The following is a 22,046-nucleotide window of genomic DNA, read 5'->3' on the forward strand; positions in this document are numbered from 1 at the left end:
ATAAAAGATATATAACACAATAAAGGAGAGGTAAAAAGCCACAAATATGATCTCTTTAAGGGCAGTGCAATGTGTGTGTGGGTGATCGAGTGTGAGAGAGCAAGCAGTAGAAAGTGACAGTCAAAGCTTGCGTAGCAGAGGACGATTAGGAGGATAGGGCGGAGTTGTGTGACTTAAACAAGCAGTAGTGTGCTTTTAAGGGGAAAGTAAATGAACATGAACATTGGGGAAAGTATTAACAGGATTAAAAAAACAAAATAATGGAAAAATTATGTTGGTTAGAGGTTCTGAATTTCTGTTTTGAGTACTCTTGATTAATCTTCAAGCCCTTTCTCCACTTCTCCCACTGCACAAAAAGGTAGCCAAAATATAATGGATATGGACGCTTGTGACGTAATTTGGAATCTGCGCAGTAATGACTGTGTTGGAGCTGCTGTATTTACTTACCGCCCATACATTCAGCCGACTGAATTGAAAGCAGGGCTCAGCTGTCAATCATGACGTATAGCATCAAATAACTAATTCGAACCAAAATTATCAGTAAAAAGGGACACTTGAACATACATCAGAGTGATAAGAACTACCTAAAATGACAGAACACATCTGTGAATTTTTGACGTGTATTTGGCCCATATCCCATCTGCTAACATGGAAGGGGCGAGATTTATGATCTACACTGCAGCCAGCCACCTGGGGTGATTAAAATGTTTTATCTTGTCATCCATCTTTATTTTATAACAGTCAATGATTGCAGCCATCAAACAAAATACACCACTCTATTTAGATATTTAAAAAAAAGCAAGAATTGGGGGTTGTGTAATTCAGTATAACTTCAGCCATCCAAGCAGTCAGCTCTACCCTGGATTTCTTCTTCTGAAAACATCTCCTAATCATGCTGTTGTACATCTAAGATTAAGACTTTTTAAGTCCTGTTAGACATAACACGAGGATGTGCAAATCAATATTTGGTAAGCCAGCTCAAGCTGTGAGAAGTCTTGACTCATGACAGATTCCTCCTCTCCTCTCCTCTCCTCTTATCTACTCTGCTTCTGGACTGCCCTGTGCTCTGACCTTTCACCTCTGCTTGCCTAATGGTCTGACCCCTCCTTTTACATCCCTCTGTACCATCTCTCCATCCCTCTCTCTCATCTCCCAGGGGATCACGGGATTGAGGACTCTCAGAGTGAAGAGGGCAGATTCGGTCTGCCCTTCTTTGGATCTTTTCACCTTCACCCCTGTCTACCTTCTCCAGTCACTCCCACTTTCCTCTTTTTCTCTTCCATTCCTCTATCTCTTGGTTTCCTCTCTCCTTTTTGCCCCCCTCTATTGCCATCCAACAAAAAGCCCAATCTGAATAAGCAATGCTGCTCACTCTTTACCCTAATGTGTAGGTCGGGACCCAGTAGAGCAGGTTATGTCGGAGGAATACTGATGGCAGTGGGGGGAGAGAACTAAACTAGTTACACAGAGGCATCTGGCAGACGGACAATAGGGAAAAGGGAAGCAGTCCATATTTAATTCAAACAGTCAAGAGCCCGTAGTGTGAAATTGGCTCAGATGCTTTGTAACGAAGGGCACTCTGTTCCCCTTTGTGTGACTGACGGCTTTGGCCTTGTAAATATTCTACAACTGGGTTTGGTAGTAATTGCACTTGTAACAAATAACTCTGCACGTTAATAACAGCACTTGGCACATGGGTAGTGATATTTTGCACTTTATTAGCAGGATTTGCATAGAACATTTTGTATGATGCATATTTTCACATTTCATACCAAGTATTTATTAACTCTATTTAGCCATATGAGAATATTTTGAACATCCAATGTAGTATACCAAGGACAAGGTATAAAAGGCAACAGTTTCTCCCTGCCTGTGTTGCTGCCCTGCTTGTATTGCTGTTGTTATTGTAGCCCCCTAAGCCACAGACAACAGGTCTCAACGCCCTTAAGTTACGTATGACTAGAAAGAAGGTATATTAAAAATTTGTGCTGGGCAACGATTAAAAATATAATCAGTTTTACTAATCAGCATGCAGTGTGTAGCCATCCCCTTCGCTATGGCATTTGTTCGCTTGTTTTGCTTTTGTTTATCTACTTCTCCCACACGCTGCATCCAACGTAGTCTGCCGAAGCCTCCCTACACTGCTTGTTTGGGTGGGTGATTTGCAGGCTGATCAACATCCCACCCCTCCTGTGTCCATGTGTATTCAGAGCCAGTGAGAAAAACTGCGTTAATGTGAGATAAAATAATTGTAGGTATTATTTAATTTATGCGTTACTGCGATAATAACACGTTAACTTGCTCAGCCCTATTAAAAATATAAATCTTCATTATTCAAAAAATATATACTCTGAGTGGAATAAAAATATTACAACCAAGGTGACAGGTTGCATGATTGGGTTGAATGATTAATCATTTTCAAATCAAATTGCAATTGTGAAAAATGCGATTAGCTTATTGTGAAGACTGGAATTTAAAAATGTAGTTTAAATATACAGCGCATCTGACCCGTTTTAAAAACTCATGTAACTCATGTGTCATCCTTGTATGACAGACTTGCTAACCTATCACAAGCACCTTGAGCCTCCTATAACGGTCCCACTCGGCGTCTGCCGAACCAACATAGGTGACAGATGCTCCGCGGTTTTGTCTGTCTTCTGCCTGACATCAACTCGCAGTGGAAGTGTGTCAGCAGTGGAGTGTTTAGCCTGCCCCACGTTGTTGATGTGTTGTTAATTTGTCATTTTGTGTGCTTCTACTACCAATAAGATTCATGAGTCTTAATTAGCCTTACAAAGGCTTATAAATGAGAAATTTGTTGTTTTGTCTTACATTCCTTTAACAACCAACCTGTTTGCATGACAGCGTGATTGCTCCTGATTAAATTGTCTGTGTCAAAGTCACTGCTCAGCCTGGGGGGTGGCATAAACAGCCCTATTAGCCTCCCAGATATGAAACCATGCCTGCGTTTGGTGCTAAAGCCAATGGGAGATTATCCAGACCGCAAATACAGGCAGACTGAGATGCCCTTTGTACCACACAACAGAGGGCATTTCATGGGCAGAGCGCTGATCCCCTTACTGGTGTGCAGTTGAGGCAATGTAATCCCAAATTATTTAACCAGATTACTAGAGCATGAGAAAAAAATCTGCCTTGGAATTATGTATGGGGAGTTTATGTGGTAAGATATGATTACCAGTGTCAGTGTGAAGCCAGACACTGTTCTGTCTGCATGGGCTTTTGTTCCCCTTAAGTGCAGGTCTTACAAACATCAGGGCAACCCTTCTTAAAACCTTAATCCTAATTCTGAGCAGCCTCTTTATTGAAGATCTAGTATGACTTTCAGCATAGCAAACACAATGAATGCAAAGGAAGTAAAACAAGAAAATACAGTTCAGAATATAAGAATACTTGGCAGATACCACAAGCAAAATATAAGTAAAATAATTTTACTAAAAACAGAGATCACACATCAGAAAAATTATGGCTTTTTGGCAGAGAGGTTCATCTAACCCTGGTCTTGTATGAACCACAGGCAGTTTGGCAAAAATGGTCACTATTGGGTTGGACCCAGACCCCATATGCCTGCCAAATGAACGCTTCTACATCCTGAAGAATCAAAGCGAAAAATACCTATTTATTTGTTAAAGATTCTGTGACAGCCATTTTGAAATATGACATCACCTTTGCTCTGTTTGTTATATTATGCTTTGTTTACCTCTTAGTTGTGTCTCTTTTATCTCCTCCGTGACTAGATACAGCTGTGGACCCCTCAGCATTTGATTAAATCACTAGTTCTGACAGCTCCAGCTGTGGCCTGGCTGCTCTCACTGAGTGGACATACTCATCCTGGCAGCTTGACCCACACTTTTCACTGCCTTGCCATCCAAATCTATTGTGAAGAAGAATTAGATGTTAGGAGATGACACTGATCTGACTCACAACAAAACAAAGGGTGGAATGGAATCACAGTCACATGATTGTCATGTCACAGTCTTTTATTGTGAGAAAATGATCATGACTATTATTACTGCATTAATGATTAATATTATACTACCAAGTTCTTTATAATCTTGAAATAATAATGTTTAGAAAGTTTGATAGGGGATTAGGATTATAGCATTATTCAAATTAAAGCGCATTGAAAGTTATAGTTCTTAATTTAATTTAATTGAAAGCAATGCAAAACTAGTAATCATAATAAATTCAACTAAGACTAAAACTTATGAAAGATTTGCATTAAAATTGAAAGTACTCTGAAATCAGTAAGGAATCATCTATAATGGAGTACATTTCACAGTAAGCTTCTGAACCCTGCCCTGCCACTGCTGCCATATTGTCTGATGATGCAATTATGTCCAGATCTCATCCATCGCCTCTCTCCCTGCAGCAGGCACCTAGCCAGCTATCGACTGGACCTCACTCATGGTTTTTGGGTCACAAGCTGTGACAGGAAAGCGGATGACTCTCCTGTCCTGTATCCAGCACTCTGCCACACACACACACAGTCGATGCAGACAGAAGATTTGCTGACCACTGGCTTTGTTGCCTCCTTTCGACAGCACTATCTGTCTCAAGCCAGTGAAACGGAGTAAAACAGTGAAAAAGGTAGACAGAAAGCAAGAAAGAAAGGAAGAGAGAGAGAGAGGATGGAAGAAGATAGGGGAAAAGGATGGTGAGGGAAGAAGAGAACATGAGGAGAAAAGGCAAAGAGAGAGATTAAAGGTCAGAGAAAGGGAAAACAAAACTGGTTAGGGTGGGCACAGACAAAGAGGCAGAGATGAGATGGAGAGAGATAAAGAGGCAACAGTAAAGTAATCATAGGTCTGAAGGTCTCAGTCAGACTCACTCACTGTCCTGTGGCAAAGACGAATGCATGAGTTCCAGCTGTGTGTGCAGGGATGTAAGATGAACACAATTTCAACACTGATCTGAAGGGGTAAAAATCAGAAACAGATGAATGTAGAAACACGATGACAGTGTGGTCCTGCAGTGTGACTGCCCTACTGCTCACACGTCCCCTCTGTTGTACTTTCTATGTATTCTGTGGGACTGCTGAGGTCATTTTTCCTAACTAATGAATTCAGCAAAATCTGTGGCATTCATGGTTTTCTCCTCTTCTGGAATCTAAGAATATCAGTTCACATAGCAAAGCTGGAGCACCACAAGCAGCCTACAATAGGAGAGAATGTTTACAGCCACTGGTTCTGTAAGGAATTTTGGTAACACTTTCTATGAAGGTATTCGCTATAATGACTTATGCATATACTGGCGACCTGTCCAGGGTGTACCCCGCCTTGCGCCCAATGTCTGCTGGGATTGGCTCCAGCCCCAAGCGGTTGACGATGGATGGATGGATGGACTTATGCATATATTTATAACACGATATAATGCGTCCATAAGACATTATATTTAAATTATCGTCCATCAGGCAGACATGTGCGGTGTAGGTCACAGTGTGTCCGTTAAGTCTTTTGTTTCCGCAACTGCTGGAAAAGTGAAGGCAGTTAGCGCTAGCTAACAGATCCCCGGTCTGTAAAGCACGGTTTTGGCTGCAGTGTAACTTTAGCTAAATTAGTAACGGAGTAATGTTAATTAGTTGCGTGTCATTACCACCTAACTTGTTGAGGAATGAGAACAGCAAGTTGAAGCTAAACTGGTGTCCTGTACACATACTGTACATCCTGCTAGTTAAATTATATTTCAGTGTCCAGAGGAGTCGGACAACTGGTTATTAAAGGAAGGACGCTGGTGACCACGGAGGAGCTGAGGCTACTAAAGTAAATCAGGGATGTAAACTAGTCCTTTTAAGCAATTGAGGAGACATTTCTTTTGGATTTTAATGTGTAAACGAAATGCTTAGTAATTATCCAGAATTTACACAGAAAAAAAAAAATGCATCAAGATGGATCGCTGCCCTCTGAATTGTAATCAAATCGAATCGTGAGGTGGCAAGAGATTCTCATCCCTACTGCCCAAACGGTATTCCCATTTAATTACTTTAAAATGTCTTTTAATAGGCTACGTTTTGTAAAGTGGTTGTCTTTAATTGTCCACTGCATCTGTTAGGGCCTGTCCATAGGCTCGCCATTCATCTGTGACAACATCTGAGCCTCTTCTTACATGATGTTGGTCGGCAACAGGTCTTCTCTTGAGCGATCTTTCACCACCCTGACAATGAGTTTTCTTGATGTAATTATGTTGTGTTGTTGTGCTATACTGCAAAATGTTCAAAATTCATACAGATTGTTCATAAAAAAAAAAGTTGTTTTCCTGCGCAAAATGTGTGTCAATTTACTTAAAGCAAACAATAATATGTTATAAGGTCTTATAATGAGTTCATATGATATTATGTCCACCTGTAATATATTATACAAGGATATATATATATATATATATATAACACTTTACTTAAAGCAAACAAAGAAATGCTATATAACTTTAAACATTACTATAAGCTATTATTCCATTTTATATCACTAATTGTAAATGGTGATTAAAGTGTATTCATAACAAGGCCGAGTCGGTGGTTATAATGTGTTAAGGAACATGGTCGGAGATTCTTGCCGCACATTGCTATAAACTGGTATTACCATTAGTTATAATACATTAAATCAAAAGGTCATAATACGTTATGAACTTTGCTATAGCACTTAATGCATGTTTGTAAGTGATTATAACAACTGTTATAATGTCTTATAGACGCATTATATCGTGTTATAAATATATGCATAAGTCATTATGGCGATGACCTTCATACAAAGTGTTACCGGAATTTTTACTGCTGATTCGCATTTCAAAGTTTTCTTTTAATGGTGTCTTCTTTCTTAACAAAAAAAAGTTTATGACTAGACTAGCCTTTGATACAAGTTTGTAAAAAGTTGCCTACTTGAACTTCCAGCAGACACTAGCATGAAACAACCTATTGAAATTTTCTGCCAATGAAGCGCGTTTTTGGTGACTTTGGTGACGTGCTCTATAACTCACGAAACATTGCACAAAAATCAAACGCCGTGTAAATTTACACGTCATATGTGCATGGCCGTGGCAAAATGGCTCAAATTGAAATGAATGAAAATCAGTGATTTGACATGAAACATGAAGGAAGTTGTTATATCTTAACTGAACATTCTCACATCTGTATCAATTTGACATGTTTGATAAGACTCCCACCATGAACACATCTAAAAGACAATAATAATTCAAAGTCATAGCGCCTCCTACTGGCAAGAGGAAGGGACTACTTTCATGCTGTGACAAACCACTCCTAGCTGGTTAGCCACAACCACTTCCAAATTATCTCAGATAGGCCTTAACACATGATGATGCTATGTGCTGCAGCAAGTTCTCGTTTCACAGCATGATCATGGCATGGCAGTGAAGTTGCTGCTTGCAGCTTTTATTTGCAGTTGTGTTTCTGACCACCTGAATAATGTAAGTGGAATATTCACTCTCCTCTTAGCTCTCAAGAGCTCATACTCTCACTAACTCCTGAGGGAAATCTCTTTTTCTTTTACTGCTAAATTCTTCACTGTGTATTTGCTAACTTTACAGTGGGTTTATTAGCGCTTTTTCAATATAATAAAAGCTGTGTCTGAAAATGACGATGAGAGCAGCGAAAGTGAATCAAAACAGTGAAGTTGCGCTTACAGCTGAAAGATGCTAAAAAGCTCCATGGAACTGAGGAGAACTGCAGGACCAAGTGAAACTGCCCTAGGGGTCAACAATGCGGGCAACATCTTTCACATTACATGTAGTCATTTGACCTATTGTTCATATAAAAATACTGATTAGTCCTTAATGCATTATCAAGCATCTACGACACATAATCTTTGGCTTCTGCGCGCTGCTGGCAACCACACAAGGATTTAAGCTTACGTATCTCCTTACATTTTTATTTTGAATTTGACTTTTTATTTAGTCACTGAACATATGTGCTGACACTTTTTGTACATCTACATGTATCTAAAATTGTGCACAACTCCAAGGTATACAAACAAACTCAAAAGGATGCGCACATTTTTTTCCTGGTTCATATCACAGACCATATGATAGACTGAATAGAAGTGGAAATGACGGCAATTACTGATCATACATTGTGTATATATGAACATAATATGTAACTGCATTCACATACAAACATTTTGATAACAATGAGACACAGCTTTCTTTAGTAACTTATAACATGAACCTTTAATCAACATGCATAAAGGCAATAACATGAGAATTTTTTCCTTAAGGGGAACTTTGCAACAACAAGCACAGGTAGAAGTTTATGTGAAAGTGTTGCAAAGCCTTATTTAGACAATTTTCTGCACCTTTGCTAGCATTTTAATGTTTCATCCACACCGTTTTTATTGCATAATGTATAAGAGGCAAGAATTATGTTTTTCTCTCTATTTATACAGTAGTTTTATTCATTATTCATGTGTTGATTCATGTGTTAAAGTCATTTCATGCACATGAGCCATGCAGAACTGCAGCAAATCAAAACTGAACTCTGCCTGCATAGTACAGCAGTACAGACTTGCCTTTTTACTTTCATTGCACAGACTTTTCCTTCAATTCAAATTTTAGTCTTCATACTGAATGTGTTTGGTTACTTTACCAATCTTCATATTAGGAACATTTCTGGTTGTTTATTTCTAACTGCAATGCACTACAGGAAGTGCTGGGGGCAGTATTGCTTCCACTGTCTGCCATGACTGCTTGACTGTAAGACTACTCACGAAGAAGCACTCATGAGAAGCGGAAAGGGAGAAAGAGGCTAACAGCCGAACATTGTTTTGTTTTTACAAGTTTTGTGTAGAATTTGAATATTTACCAAAGTTGATGGCGAATCGAAAATGTGCTCAAACTTTTTCAGGGTTGAGAAGCTCCACAAGTGTCCACAAGGTTAGCGGTGCCAGCCGGCCGGTGCCAGTCACACACACAGAGTCTGGTCCCAGTTACTCCCATTTGCCCTTTGGGGGAACTCGAACTGCGTCGGTGACGACACTATGGGAACGCCTCTAGGCGTGGCAGGGCTGAATTATGAATGAAACTACTCCAATCCTATTGGCGTTGCTCGAACGATAGCGTGGGACGGCGTAACTGGAGGCGTATAAAGCACGCCAGCACACAGGACAAACCAGCTTTTTTCTATTCAGCAGGCGCTCTGATATGTTAGAACGAAGCTCCACGAACAACCACTAAAGTTTGTCCTACCTGGAAGTTTGCAGGGGAGATCATGGCTGGTGAGCAGTTCCGGAAATGTATCTTTCCATGCCTGAGCTACATCACGGCTGGGGACACTCATGAGCTGTGTGTGTCTTGTCTGGGGATGCCGCATGCCCAAGCAGCTCTCGAGGGGGCTGCTTGCAGCCATTGCGAGGCCTTGCCCCTAAGGGTGCAGCACGATATCTCCGAGGGCATCGGAACTGCCGAGGCTTTTTCCCGATCCTCATCTGCCGGCTCCGAGCCCGCTTCTCGGTTTCTCCCGCTCGAGGTGTGAGCCCGGAAAGGCTGCAGCTGTCCGATTCTGAGGAATTGGATGTGCTCAGCATTTTGGAGGAGGAGGACTTCCGGGAGCTGGGCCGACATCATCAGTCGGCGCCCAGCTAAGACGAACTCTTGGAGGTGGTGACGCGGGCGGTGGCCAAACTTAATATCGATTGGCCACAGGCTGTGCAGGAAATGCATGCCGGCAGTAAACTTGATGAGCGTTTCCTGCAGCACCGCGCGTCGCCTCCGCGCCGGTCTCTGCCGTTCTTCCTGGATTTGCACAATGAGTTGTGCAAATCCTGGAGCAGGCCCTTTTCAGCACGCCTGACTACTCCCCCGCTCTTGGATTACAGCAACGTTGCGGGGGTTAAGGGATTCGGCTATGGGACGACGCTTTGGCTAGCTATCTCTGCGCTGCCCACCAAGCCATGTCGGATGACGTCTACTCTGGTGGGCAAGGCTTACATGGCGGCGGGCCGGGCTGGTGCGAGCCTGCACACAATGGCTGTCCTGCAGGCGTACTCCCCCGAGGGGCTGGTTCCCTTGGCGGATTTCGCAGAGGCATGGCGGAGCCTGGCGAACATTTCCCCATGGATCCTGCGCACTGTAGTGAGTGGGTACAGACTGCAGTTCCGGGTCCGCCCACCCAGGTTCAACGGGGTGGTTTGGACTGCGGTGCACCCGGAGCAGGGCCCGGTGTTGGGACAAGAAGTTCGCTCGCTGCTGGAGAAGGGGGCCGTGGAGCTTGTTCCCCCGCCAGCCAGGGAATCCGGCTTTTACAGCCGGTACTTCGTAGTTCCCAACAAGGACGGAGGGTTGCGTCCGATTTTGGATCTGCGGCGATGCTCACCACCCCCCCATCGTGTGTCACATCCAATCCGAGGATTGGTTTGTCATGATAGATCTACGAGACGCATATTTCCATATCTCCATCCGTCCCTCTCACAGGAAGCTCCTGAGGTTCACCTTTGGGGGCGCGGCGTACCAGTATAGGGTTCTTCCGTTCGGTCTAGCACTCTCCCCTCGCACGTTCACCAAGTGTAAGGATGCAGCTCTGGCCCCACTGAGGCTCCAGGCCTATATCGACTCGGGAGTTGGCCACCTTCAGCGTTTGGGGCTGCGGCTCAACGCGAAGAAGAGCGTGCTGACACCCGCCCAATGGACTACGTTCCAAGGGGTGGTATGGGACTCGACGTCCCAACTATCTCCTGCACGCGTCGAGGCCGCACCATCACAGCAAAACACTTTCAGAGGTTGTTGTGTCTCATGGCAGCTGCATCCAGCATAATACCTTCTGCCTGTGTGAGAAGGGTACATGATGCTCTCTTTATATCTTATGTAACTTGTGTTGCAATACTTAGTTTGTGAGGCTTAGATAAGAGGAAGTTGTGTTGACACAAACACATACTATACATTGTGATTCAATCATCCACACCCAATCACAAGCACACACATCCATATCACTAATCACACGGATACACAGACACACCACTCTGGGTACGGTTACCTCTATAAATTGTCAGGCAGACTCAAGAGACAGACTCCTCTGCTTACTGCTTCAGAGTAGACTCTGTGTTGGTGTGAGGAGTCTCCAGATATATATCTGCAATTGCTTTTGGTTTGGTAATAAAGGTCTCAAAACTTAAGGCACTGTCTCATCTGATCTCTTCTCATCAACGGACCCGGAGAAGTCGGCGTACTTCAACAATTTGGGGGCTCGTCCAGGATGAGAATGAAATCATCGATTTGGCCCTTGACTGAGCACAAAGGAACGAAGTAGTTCAGACCGGTCATCTTAAAAAGGTAAGCAGAACCTGTTTTAACGAATCTGCAGATTTGACCTGAATTGATCCAAATTTAGAGCTAAATCGGTCGTGAGTGCGACGTCGTTTAAAAGAGAAAGTGCATTAACTGGAGGAGATTATTGGTTATGGTAAAAGGGTTTAAAAAGTGAATACTGTGTCCTTGATTTGGCATATCCACTTCTCTCTCGATGGGGAGGGAAGGCTCAGGGTTTAAGTCCCTTAGGGTTAAAGTCCCTAGAGCGTTGGGTTAGTGGCCTGGGGAATTCAGGACCCCCGAATTCTAAGGATAAAAGGTGATTTACATGAAGTGTTGGTAGTCAATGAATTGTATGAGTGTGTGAAAGATACTCTCCAGGGCAATATTGGGTGCTAGTGTCTCAAACACGAAAAACCTCCCCTTTATTTCACGGATACCTAACAGTGATAACAAAGTGAATAAAGGAAGTTGAGTAAGAAGTAGTGTTTGATTGGGTCAGTTGCTCGGGTGAATTACATACAAACTGACTGGCTAGTACACAAGACAGGCAGGGTAAGGATGGACGGAGAGTTTGACAGAGAAATTGATGATGGGGGATGGGGGCCATGGAAGCCGTGGGGAGAACAAATTGCAAATGCAGTAGTGGTGGTAGGTAACAGACATAAGAGAAAAGATAGAGACAAAGAAAAGGAGGAAGCAAAGCGCAAACTGGAGAGTGTAGTTGCAGAGGAAGCACCTGGACCAGAAGGAGTGGGTGTGCTGCACGGTGTAGTATGGAAGAAGGTACAAGAATGTGAGCGGAAGTGGGACGAAGCGCGAACAGAAGGCAACAGCAGGGCTGATGTACAAGAGGAAGTGGAGAACAGAAGAAAAGAGATGGGAGGAGGAGAGACAGAAATGGTTCGCCCTGGCAGTAGATTGCCAAGCAGTTAGACATCTTGGCAGAACAAGGAAACCAGAGGCGGCGGCGAAAAAGAGGGGGCACCACCCCCATATAAAAAAAATGGAGCAATGCTTAGTGCACCGTATGTACATAAGTATGTATCCGACATTACAGGTGACAGGATGCCTCCTGTCATTTCAGGTGGAGACAGAGGACTGATCACCCCTAAACATGAAAAACACAAGGAGGAGGAGGAAACCAGCTCCACGTATGGTAAGTCAGTAGGATCATATCAGGCCAAGGAGAGGGAAATGGATCATGAACATTTCCCAGCTCGAGCCAGGAGAGAACAAAATACAACTAAAGGGGAACAAGGGCCCAAGAAACAGAAGCAGAACAATTACTTGAAGGAATGGAGAAGAGTGCAGGTAAGTATGGAATAGAGCTGAGGCATACAGCAGGAGAGGGGGCGAGGGCAGCAGGCAGTAATTTCCCTCTGATACAGCTAGGGGGTGGATATGGAGAGAGGTACAAGATTTTGACACTAGGGGACGTACAAGCCTTGCTGGACAAAATGTCACCGCCAACGGAGGGCGGGGGGTTGTGGTTGGGACAACTAGATAAGCTCACAGCAGGACAGAAATTGGCCCTCGGAGACTGGAGAGCAGTAGCAGCCAGGTGTATGGTCAGTCATGTGTTGAGGGACCTAGAACAGGAGGCCCATACAGATGATGATCCTGATGAGACACCATTTGCAGTGGTGGTGGGTATAATAGGTGAGGCCATGAGAAACAGATTTCCCCTGCCAAACTCAGCGAAGGCCCCTAAGCTGCCCTGGAAATCAGAACAGAGCCCCAGAGACTATTTAGAGCAGAGTAAGGAGACATGGACCAAGCACACAGGGTGCCATCCGGGGAAAGGCAGAGTTCAGCAGGCGTGGTTCCGTAGGGCTGTATTGGAGGGGGTTCCGGGAGCAGTGAAGGATGCTATATTAGCTAATCCTGATCTTCCAGGTAGTGACTCACAGGTTTGGGAGAGACATTTAGTCCACCACTTACAGAGAGCTAAAGATCAGGAGGCAGGGAAAGATAATGAGTTTAAGGAGCTACAGTCTCAGCTTCTTAAATTGCAACTGGGGGAAGCTAAAAGAAAACTACACCACAGCCTACAGGTAAGCAAATTGTGGCTGGAATTCCACCTCCGGACCCATACACCCCAGACCTGTATCCCATGCCACCTTGGGTGGATCCACACCACTCCCATCAGGGGCAGTGGAACCGACAACCGTGGAGGTAATAGGGGAGGTAGAGGATGGGAGAGAGACAGAGGTGGACCCCCACGGGGACCTCAGTGGGGAGGAGCTTGCTTTATCTGTGGCATGGAAGGTCACTGGGTTCGAGAATGCCCTAACAACCAATAGCAACAGCACCACCGAACACAACCCAGAGGGCGGGGCCAAGGAGGGCCTCCAAGAGGAGGAGTGGCTGCACCAAACCCACAGGCCACACCCAGAGGACAATACCCTCAGGTGGACCTGACCAACTGGGACTGGTCTGGACAGAGCTCAGACCAAGGGGCCCAGTTATGAAACACCCCACAGGGAGACCTAGACAGCGGGGGAAAGGCAGACCCCAAGCTGTCCCTAGAGGTCAACAACAGAAAAATGCCATTCCTAGTTGACACCGGGGTTACCTTTCCACCATTAATGAAAGCCCACCGAAGAAAGACATTTCAGCAGACACTGTAGAGGTCGTAGGTTTCTCTGGGGTAGGACAGAAGCTGCCATTAACTAAACCTTTGACGACAAAGTTGGGGAGACAATCCCTTCGTACTCTCATCCGCTGTTCCTGTGAACCTGTTGATCAAACTTGGTGCCACAATTCTTTGTAGTGCAGATGGACTGGTAGTTACTCTGCCAGATGGGACTCAGTACCTCAGTGGTCACTCATACACGGGCCCTGGACAGTGGTTGTTGAAGCCCTTTCAGTGTGCCCAGTGGTGCCAGCAACATTTTACAGAAACAACTGAAGGGAAAAAGTGGGACATAACCTCCCAGAACGTGTATGTGGGCCTGGAGGGGGTTGCATCAGCTACCATGCTAACTGCAGAACATAGTGGTATAAGATGTCAGAGGAAGCTGTGCCACATGTTTCTCTGGCACTTCACCCCAAACATCAAGCCAAAGATTTAGGACCAATGGTCAAGAGGTCGTTGGCCTGCTCGGACTGGGTTCCAACCCAGCTCCCATAAGTGTCTTTTTCCCCCAGCTGCAAAACGTATTGCATTCACTTGCAGTGCACAGACACAGTCACACTGCAACATGAGATGGTGTCTAGAGATCATGGCAGGGAAAAGATGGATTGTAACGCAATCTCTTTTACCATTCAATCTGTGCCACCTTTTTGGCTTAGGCAGTATCCACACAAACCAGCTGCGGAGGAAGGGATAGCAGTGACAATTGATGGTTTGATAAGATCAGGGGTCCTGGAGCCCTCACAGTCACCCTGGAACACTCCAATTTTACCTGTAGAGAAAGCAGGCACAGGGAAGTACCGTATGGCGCATGATTTGAGGTCCGTTAACTCCATTCTCACCACACCCACCATCCCTGTGCCTAACCCTTATGTGGCTTTGAACAATGTGGCCCCAAATCACAGATGTTTCTGAAACAGAGGGGGTGGTAAATGGGGTACTGTTTCAGAAAAAAAGGGGGAGAACGTAGGGTGCTGATGTATGTAAGTGTAATGCTGGACAACATGGAAAAAAGACACCCACAGTGCACTCAACACGCTGCAGGGGTAGCAAAAATCATTCAGAAAACAGCACACATTGACATGGGCCACCCTCTACAAGTACCCACATCTCACAGTATAGTGGCCTATGTAAACTCTCAGACATAGAGCTCCATCCACAAGGAGGACGTACGGCCTGAAGTGGAACGTGTTTTCCACCTGGTGTAGAGAACGGGCGGTGAACCTAGTTACCTGCCCGGTAATTGCGGTACTGGAGTTCCACCAGCACTGTTTCTCTGCTGGTCTTTCCCCATCCACGCTCAAGCTGTATGTGGCTGCCATTGCGGCGTTCCACGCTCCTCTGAGGGAGGGGTCCTTGAGGAGGTCGTGCGCTTCCTCCGTGGAGCCCGGAGGATGAGACCCGTGACTTGCTCCAGGATTCCCACCTGGGACCTGGCAGTGTTTCTCGAAGCATTGGCGGAGGCCCCCTTCGAACCCCTGGAGTCGGCTGAGGCCAAGCACCTGACCCTTAAGGCCTTAATGGCCTTTCTCCTAGCTATCACCTCTCTGAGGAGGGTGGGGGACTCCAGGCACTCTCTGTGTCTCCTCGATGCCTGGAGTTTGCCCCGGGGAAGGTCAAGGCTGTCCTGCACCCCTGTCCGGGCTACGTCCCCAAGGTGCTGTCCAGTATGGCAGGGTCTACGGTGCTGCAGGCATTTCATCCCCCACCTCATGTGACGGCGGAGGACGTGAGACTTCATCTGCTCTGCCCTGTCAGGGCACTGAGTATTTACACTCTGAGGTCCTCCCGGTGGAGGAAAGCAGACCAGTTGCTGGTGTGTTTTGGGTCCCCCAAGGCTGGGTTCCCCGCTTCTAAACACACTATCAGCAACTGGATAGTTCAGGCTATTTCCCTGGCTTATCAGGTGCGCGGTTTGCCTTCACCTATGGCTGTGAAGGCCCACTCTACTAGAGGCATGGCGGCCTCTAGGGCCCTCCTCTCAGGGGCTTCTCTTCGGGATGTGTGTGAGGCAGCTGGCTGGGCCACTCTGCACACCTTCATCAGATTTTACAGTCTGGACCTTGCTTCTGCGCCCGGCACCCTAGCGCTCTCCTCTTAGTCGTGCCTACAGGTACACGCTGGGGCAGGCAGAGGCTTTCGACGTGGCATAGCGGGTATCTTGTTCCCATAGTGTCGTCACCGACGCAGTTCGAGTTCCCTCGAAGGGGAACGTCTCGGGGAGTGATGGGGAATGAGACACTGCGTCGGTCCGCCATGCCTCACCCCGCCTGGAGCGCCTTGCTTCATAGCAAAGAGCTGGTTTGTCCTGTGTGCCGACGTGCTTTATACGCCTCCAGTTACGCCGTCCCACGCTATCGTTCGAGCAACGCCAATAGGATTGGAGTAGTTTCATTCATAATTCAGCCCTGCCACGCTTGGGGTGTTCCCATAGTGTCATCACCGAGACATTTCATAACCTGTTTTTAACCTATCTTATAATTACACTGACATATGACTGACATGACAGTCTCACGCATGCAGAAGGATTCTCGGCGAGATGTGCAGCTCTGGTAGAAACAGCACGAGACCCTGCTACCGCAACTGTCAAGACTGGCTCGCTCTGTGTTTAGTGTCCCCACCAGCAGCAGCAGCAGCAGCAGCGAACGTGTCTTCAGCACAGCGGTAAGAGTGATAGAAGAGAGGAGGACGGGGTTAAAACCTTGCTCTGTAAGAGACTATTCTAACTTTTCCTTTGATTGGACTTTATTTTCGTTTAACTGTTGGAAACTACTGGAAAAAAGAATGGCCATGTTCTTTGGTGCAGTATAAGGTAAGATAACCTGCAAGATTGTTTTTAATTTATTTAATTTAATTTGTTTAGATTGTAGGCTATTGCTCATTTCGTTTGCGAGTGCTGTTGCGAGCAGCCTGCCTGCTTCACAGTAGTATTTCAAAAATGTTGTTTTAAACTGTGGTTTAATAAATAAACATTTATTAAACTAACTGTGTGATATGCTTGAAGTGTTTTATATATATACATATATGTTTTACTCGCTGTCGGCTCGGCTGCTTGGTCGTCAAAACAAAATGCTCCATACATTTGTCTAAATTAACTTAATAAATAAATGAAAAGAAACATAACTAACAAAACTGACATATTTTAATGGCTGCAAATAGGGCAGGCTGTTGCTATGTAATGAAAAAAACAAAAAAACAAAAAACAGGCTCGGGCTTGGGCTCGGACTCGGGCTAATAATTTTGATGAGCTGTCGGACACGGGTCGGGCTATTGCCTGAGCGTCTCGGGCCAGGGCTGGACTTGGGCCTAGATTTGAGGCCCGTGCAGGGCTCTAGGTTCTCTACTCAATGGAAACAGATAATACACACAGTATACAGGCTCAGGTTGGGAATGGCAGGGTGTGGGGGGGGGGTTCCTGTCAGTGGGGTTTAAGATGGCTGCTGTCATCCAGGTGACCAATCAGGAGGCAGCAATCAGCTCTGCAGGACCAATCCAGTGTGCCCACCTGTTCTCTATTACCTGCATACACTCACACACACACTCTAAGGGAGAAGAACATTTGACAGTGCTGGGAGAGAGATAAATACATACAAAATATGATATGTCATAACATATTGTACAATGACTAAAAACAATCTGTTGTTTCAGAAATATAAGAAAAAGTGTGTCAAATTGCAGAAAAATGTAAAAGTCATCAATTGAATGTAAAAGGACAAAAACTTAATTGCCTATCATGGAAAACACTCTGCAATGGTCGCACCACATGATATTTGGTCGCATCACATGATATTTTCTAATTTAGTCAAAATTTACAGGCACAGAATAGGCCACCTAAACAAAACAAGAAAGCTTCCTACTAAAGGACTCGATTAAATTTATTATCAAAACAAATATTGGTAGAAATAACTTTATGTTAATTGTTTTTCTTAGGCCATACCACATGATATCCAAAAGTGGCAACTACATACCAGCTGTTACAATTTTTAATTGAGAGAGAGTTACAAACCTAATTGCTATTTCAATGGGTCCTTGGCAAATTGGTATATTATTAAACTTCCTGTCTTCTAATGGATTTCAACATAAAATTCCGAAAGTGGTCGTTTGTTGATGGTCACACATGATATTTCATAAAATGGACATCATCGGACAAAGTTCACTTGTGTATTATTATGGAAATATAAATACAGATGCTTTGCGATTTTGAAGAGGACTACATAACACTTTGGAAATCATGTCAAATAGGGCAAAACACAATTTTGAATAGATTTAAAGTAATTTCAAAGAAGTTTTCAAAACAGCAATCATGGTTGGATGGTCGCACCACGACATTTTGACACTTCAATTCTCAGAAAAATTACAAAGAACTAATGTTTTTTTTAAAGTTAAAGTGAGCACATATGGGAGAGGTTCTGTTTTTATATGGAATGTTTTTATGCTTTCAAAATGAAAAAAAAAACAGTTGGACAGAAAATGTAGGCGTCATGTCATTGACCCACTAATGTGTTAAATTAAAATTCTGGCCATATCTTACACATTGCACCTTTAAATGACGGTCATTGGAAAAATTATGGTTTTACAACTGAGAATCTGTCAGCCTCATATGAACGCGGTGAACAAATGACACATAGCGCTTATGGATTCCTTTCATCTAAAGAAATACTATTACAGTAATTCAATGTGAACTGAAAATAAACCTTATTAAATGCCTTTGAATGTGCGAAACAAAAGTGGATATAAAATTATTGGTATCCCAATGGTATCCCAATGGTATCCCTGTTTCTCTTATAGTTTGTTGTTTCCAATAGCAACAGATACAAAGGCCTGTTGCAGCATGAGAGCAGCAGTGCTAGTGTTATTGTTTACACATATAATTGGATTATCAAAGGCAATTTCTGATGTTACTGACATTTGAATGAACTTTATATATTAAATGACGAGTCTAAAAATAGACAGCAAGAAAAAGATAGAGAATGCTGGTTGAGCAGCAGCACAGCTACAGAAAAAACAAACTTTGGTACCATCTGGTTGCACGTGTAGAATCATTAATTTGCATGCATGGTCATCCTTTTCATATATGAAACTTCGTTCGGCACTCATCCCAGTCCCGTTGCCCACAATAAATGGGCTCTCTGGCCAAAACAGAATTTAAATAGGATACAGGATGCTAAAAACACTTTGCTAAATATGAAAGGTGTGTTTCTACTATACTTGTACTACCACACAATGTAGGTCTGGTGTTTTTCTTCTGAGGTCCATTTCATCATGCAGTGCTTCAGTGAGCTGAAGACTAAATTTATGCCTCACTGACAGACTGTTCAGACACTGACTGTATTCACAATATGCTGCCATGCACGGTTACAGTCAGCCAATCAGTTTTTTATACCGTCAGAAGCTGCACATAACATTTACAAATGCGTTATAAAACACAAAACGATACGTTAGGCTCACAACATTAACACCATCATCAATTTTATGTTATATGCAATATACAGTCTATGGTTATATGTTAATGTTACATGCTGTAGCCAGCACATAGCAACCACAAGACAACAATCACATTCAAGGGCACAATGCCCAGTGAACTATGCTAAACTTAAGCTAACTGCAAGACAACAAATTATACAAACAATAATACCAAAGTCTTGAATTGACATCTAATAGTCAAGCTAAAGAAATGTGTACTTACTGGTTAGGGAAAGATACTCCGCCTGTATTTGTGATTATTTGCAAAATGGTCATTCACACGTCTTTAGCTCTAGCTCTATCGACTGTAAACAAAGGGCACCACTTCTGTTCCGTAGGTGTTTCTTCTGTTCGCATGCAGATGATGTGACAGGCAATGTCAAAGAAATACACAACAGCTGTAACAAGTCCAGGAAAGCATCCTGATTACTGACATAAATTCAAAACACAGGGTCTACTGGGGTCGAACATATTTCCATCTGCAAAACACTGAGCTTAACAATGCTATAAGCAATATAGCTTGATGTTTAATGATTAAAAGTAAGATGTTTTGTGTAAACATAAAATGATGATGATTGAAAATCAGGATATGTTATTGATATTTAACATGAATAAATTAAAATGATAATTTCACAGTAAAAGAATTCATATGAAAGTAAGAAGAATTAGGGTAAAGGTTAAACAACTGTGGAAAAGGTTGCTGATGTTGGGTGAAGACATCATGACTATGAGTCACCAGCAGAGACAGGGACAGAAAAGGAGAAGCAGAAGGACCAAAGAAAGATGGACATATCCTGACCCTGACGCACACAAAATTACACCCAAAGACAACTTGAAGAAAGACTATATAAAGTAGAGTCAGATATAGATCGGTGTTATTCCTCGGCAGAGCTCAAAGACATTGAACTCAGAAGCAAGATCACCACCGCATTGGACCAAGAGCCTAAGACAAGAGTTGGGGATTTGAACAGAAAACAACTAGAGAATACTTCAGAGTTTTCTTCAGTGTACTTCGAGAGATTGAGCTACAGAGGATAACCACGCCCAAACCATCCGAAGTTTCCCTTGTTCAAATGCAACATGGACTGAAGACTTTTAGACACATTTTGAGTGCTTTGCACAAAGTCTCAAGTTTCTACAAGATTCTACAGATCCGCAAAAGAGGGAAAGATCTCCTTTTTCAGGACGATTCCTTCCCCTCCCTTTCACCCCAAAAAGAAGACATCTAAATTACTCAAGCTCAGCTATTATAACCAGATTTAGCATTTTAAACATTTTATCATTTTAGTTAGTTTTAATCAGTATAAGTATGCTTGCCCTTGCTTTTGCAATAAAATATATAATCACTGCATTTAAAATACAAGTAGTAGACACTGAATTTATTTCTTCACTCAGGTAGTAGTTCTTTAGGTAAAGTGTGTTTACCATCTTTAAGGTTCTAATAGGTTACTCTAGCCAAAAAATAGCTGGACCAATACCTCCTGAACTTACTTACTTGTTATTTATATTTTAATATGCTTAAAGTCCAGGTGTTAATTAACGAGCTAACGTTAATTAGTGAGCTTTAGATGTAGTAGTGAATTTCGAACGGAGACAGTCTAGCGGTTTCGCCTTGCTAGCCACCTTCTGACTGTATCTTCATATTTAACCTTAACGTTAGCTAACGGACAAAAATATAACATTGGAATCTGTCTTCGCGTCTAAGTTAAATGAGAAAGCGAACGATGTGTAACTATTACTAAGTTACTACTATTAACTATCCATTACAAAGCTTGTGTTTTGATTGTTTTTAACAATACTTTGCTGGCGGTGATACGCTATACACATTTTGTTTTAAGTTTGATGTACGTGACTCAACAGAATGTGCAGATATGACTTCCTTGGTTAACAACCGTTTCGATGTAGTGCCTACCTATTATCCGCAGGCACTGTCCCTTGCCATCCCGCCCATAAGCGTCACTCATTCAAATTGCAGCCGAGGCAGAGGCAGAGAAAGGAGATCCAGGCTGAACACACACGCTCACGCACTCAGGAGCAGAGGCAGCACGCGGATCATACAGAGCGAGTGAGAGGTTGGGGATCCTTCACTGTTTTTTCACTTGCATGAACACAACCGTTGACACCCCAGGATCTAAAGATGTGGACAGAAGTCGGAAAGCTTGTGCTATTACATTTGTTACTCATGGAGCTCCGTTGCGTTAAAGGTAAGACACTTGTCTCAGCGAGGGGGTGAATTTGCATCGCATCACGGACGGCAACGCTTTGGAGATCGCTGCCTACCGAGAAACGGATTGTCTCTCGGATGTAGCCTGCGTCCTCACAAGTGCTGCCACTTTTGTATTTGCAGTGAATGATGACTGGTGGCTTGAGGTGATAATACGCGGAAGAAAATATTTGATCCCAACACGTGTCTGAATGCAGTAGGCTGATGTTACAGCGAGAACGGGCTGTTGTGGTGATGTCAACATAAAAGTACAGGCTGCGATAGTCTGTGCTCGGTGTTCTTGTAACGTTAGTGGCAGCCGAGAAAAACGCTTAAATAGATTTCACTAAAAAGATCTTTGTGTTTAAGTGTCACCAGGACATTGGTGGTAGGCAGTCATGGTCGCACCGAAGCCTATTGAATCCATACAAACAAGCAAGCCCATTATAAGCATATTATGATAGCAAAAGTGTAGATCGT

At 43.7% G+C, this 22,046-nt stretch overlaps 1 protein-coding gene and 2 long non-coding RNA genes across 6 annotated transcripts in view; 1 reads left to right on the forward strand and 2 right to left on the reverse strand.

Annotated features, from left to right (window-relative positions):
• Nucleotides 1-3,304: 3,304 nt before the first annotated feature.
• Nucleotides 3,305-21,673, reverse strand: LOC123970902. 2 transcript variants are annotated; one of them, XR_006825089.1, is made up of 4 exons: nt 21,276-21,673; nt 4,850-4,931; nt 3,719-3,892; nt 3,305-3,609 (listed from the first exon to the last, which is right to left on the reverse strand). It is a non-coding gene; the product is annotated as an uncharacterized LOC123970902 (long non-coding RNA). The 2 variants fall into 2 exon arrangements; XR_006825090.1 differs by having other exon boundaries at nt 4,854-4,931; nt 21,276-21,670.
• LOC123970903 lies at nt 17,025-21,263 on the reverse strand. Its single transcript, XR_006825091.1, has 2 exons — nt 20,859-21,263; nt 17,025-17,442 (listed from the first exon to the last, which is right to left on the reverse strand). It is a non-coding gene; the product is annotated as an uncharacterized LOC123970903 (long non-coding RNA).
• lrp8 (low density lipoprotein receptor-related protein 8, apolipoprotein e receptor) overlaps nt 20,976-22,046 on the forward strand; it is a 193,019-nt gene continuing 191,948 nt past the window's right edge. Inside the window, exon 1 of one of the 3 annotated variants that reach the window (XM_046049282.1) lies at nt 20,976-21,567. In XM_046049282.1, coding sequence (XP_045905238.1) covers nt 21,501-21,567 — 67 coding nt within the window. In that variant the 5' untranslated portion in view covers nt 20,976-21,500. The remainder of the gene's footprint in view (nt 21,568-22,046) is intronic. The other 2 variants (XM_046049284.1, XM_046049283.1) reach the window with 2 other exon arrangements.

The sequence above is a fragment of the Micropterus dolomieu genome, linkage group LG05, assembly GCF_021292245.1.
Source record: "Micropterus dolomieu isolate WLL.071019.BEF.003 ecotype Adirondacks linkage group LG05, ASM2129224v1, whole genome shotgun sequence".
Taxonomy (NCBI): domain Eukaryota; kingdom Metazoa; phylum Chordata; class Actinopteri; order Centrarchiformes; family Centrarchidae; genus Micropterus; species Micropterus dolomieu.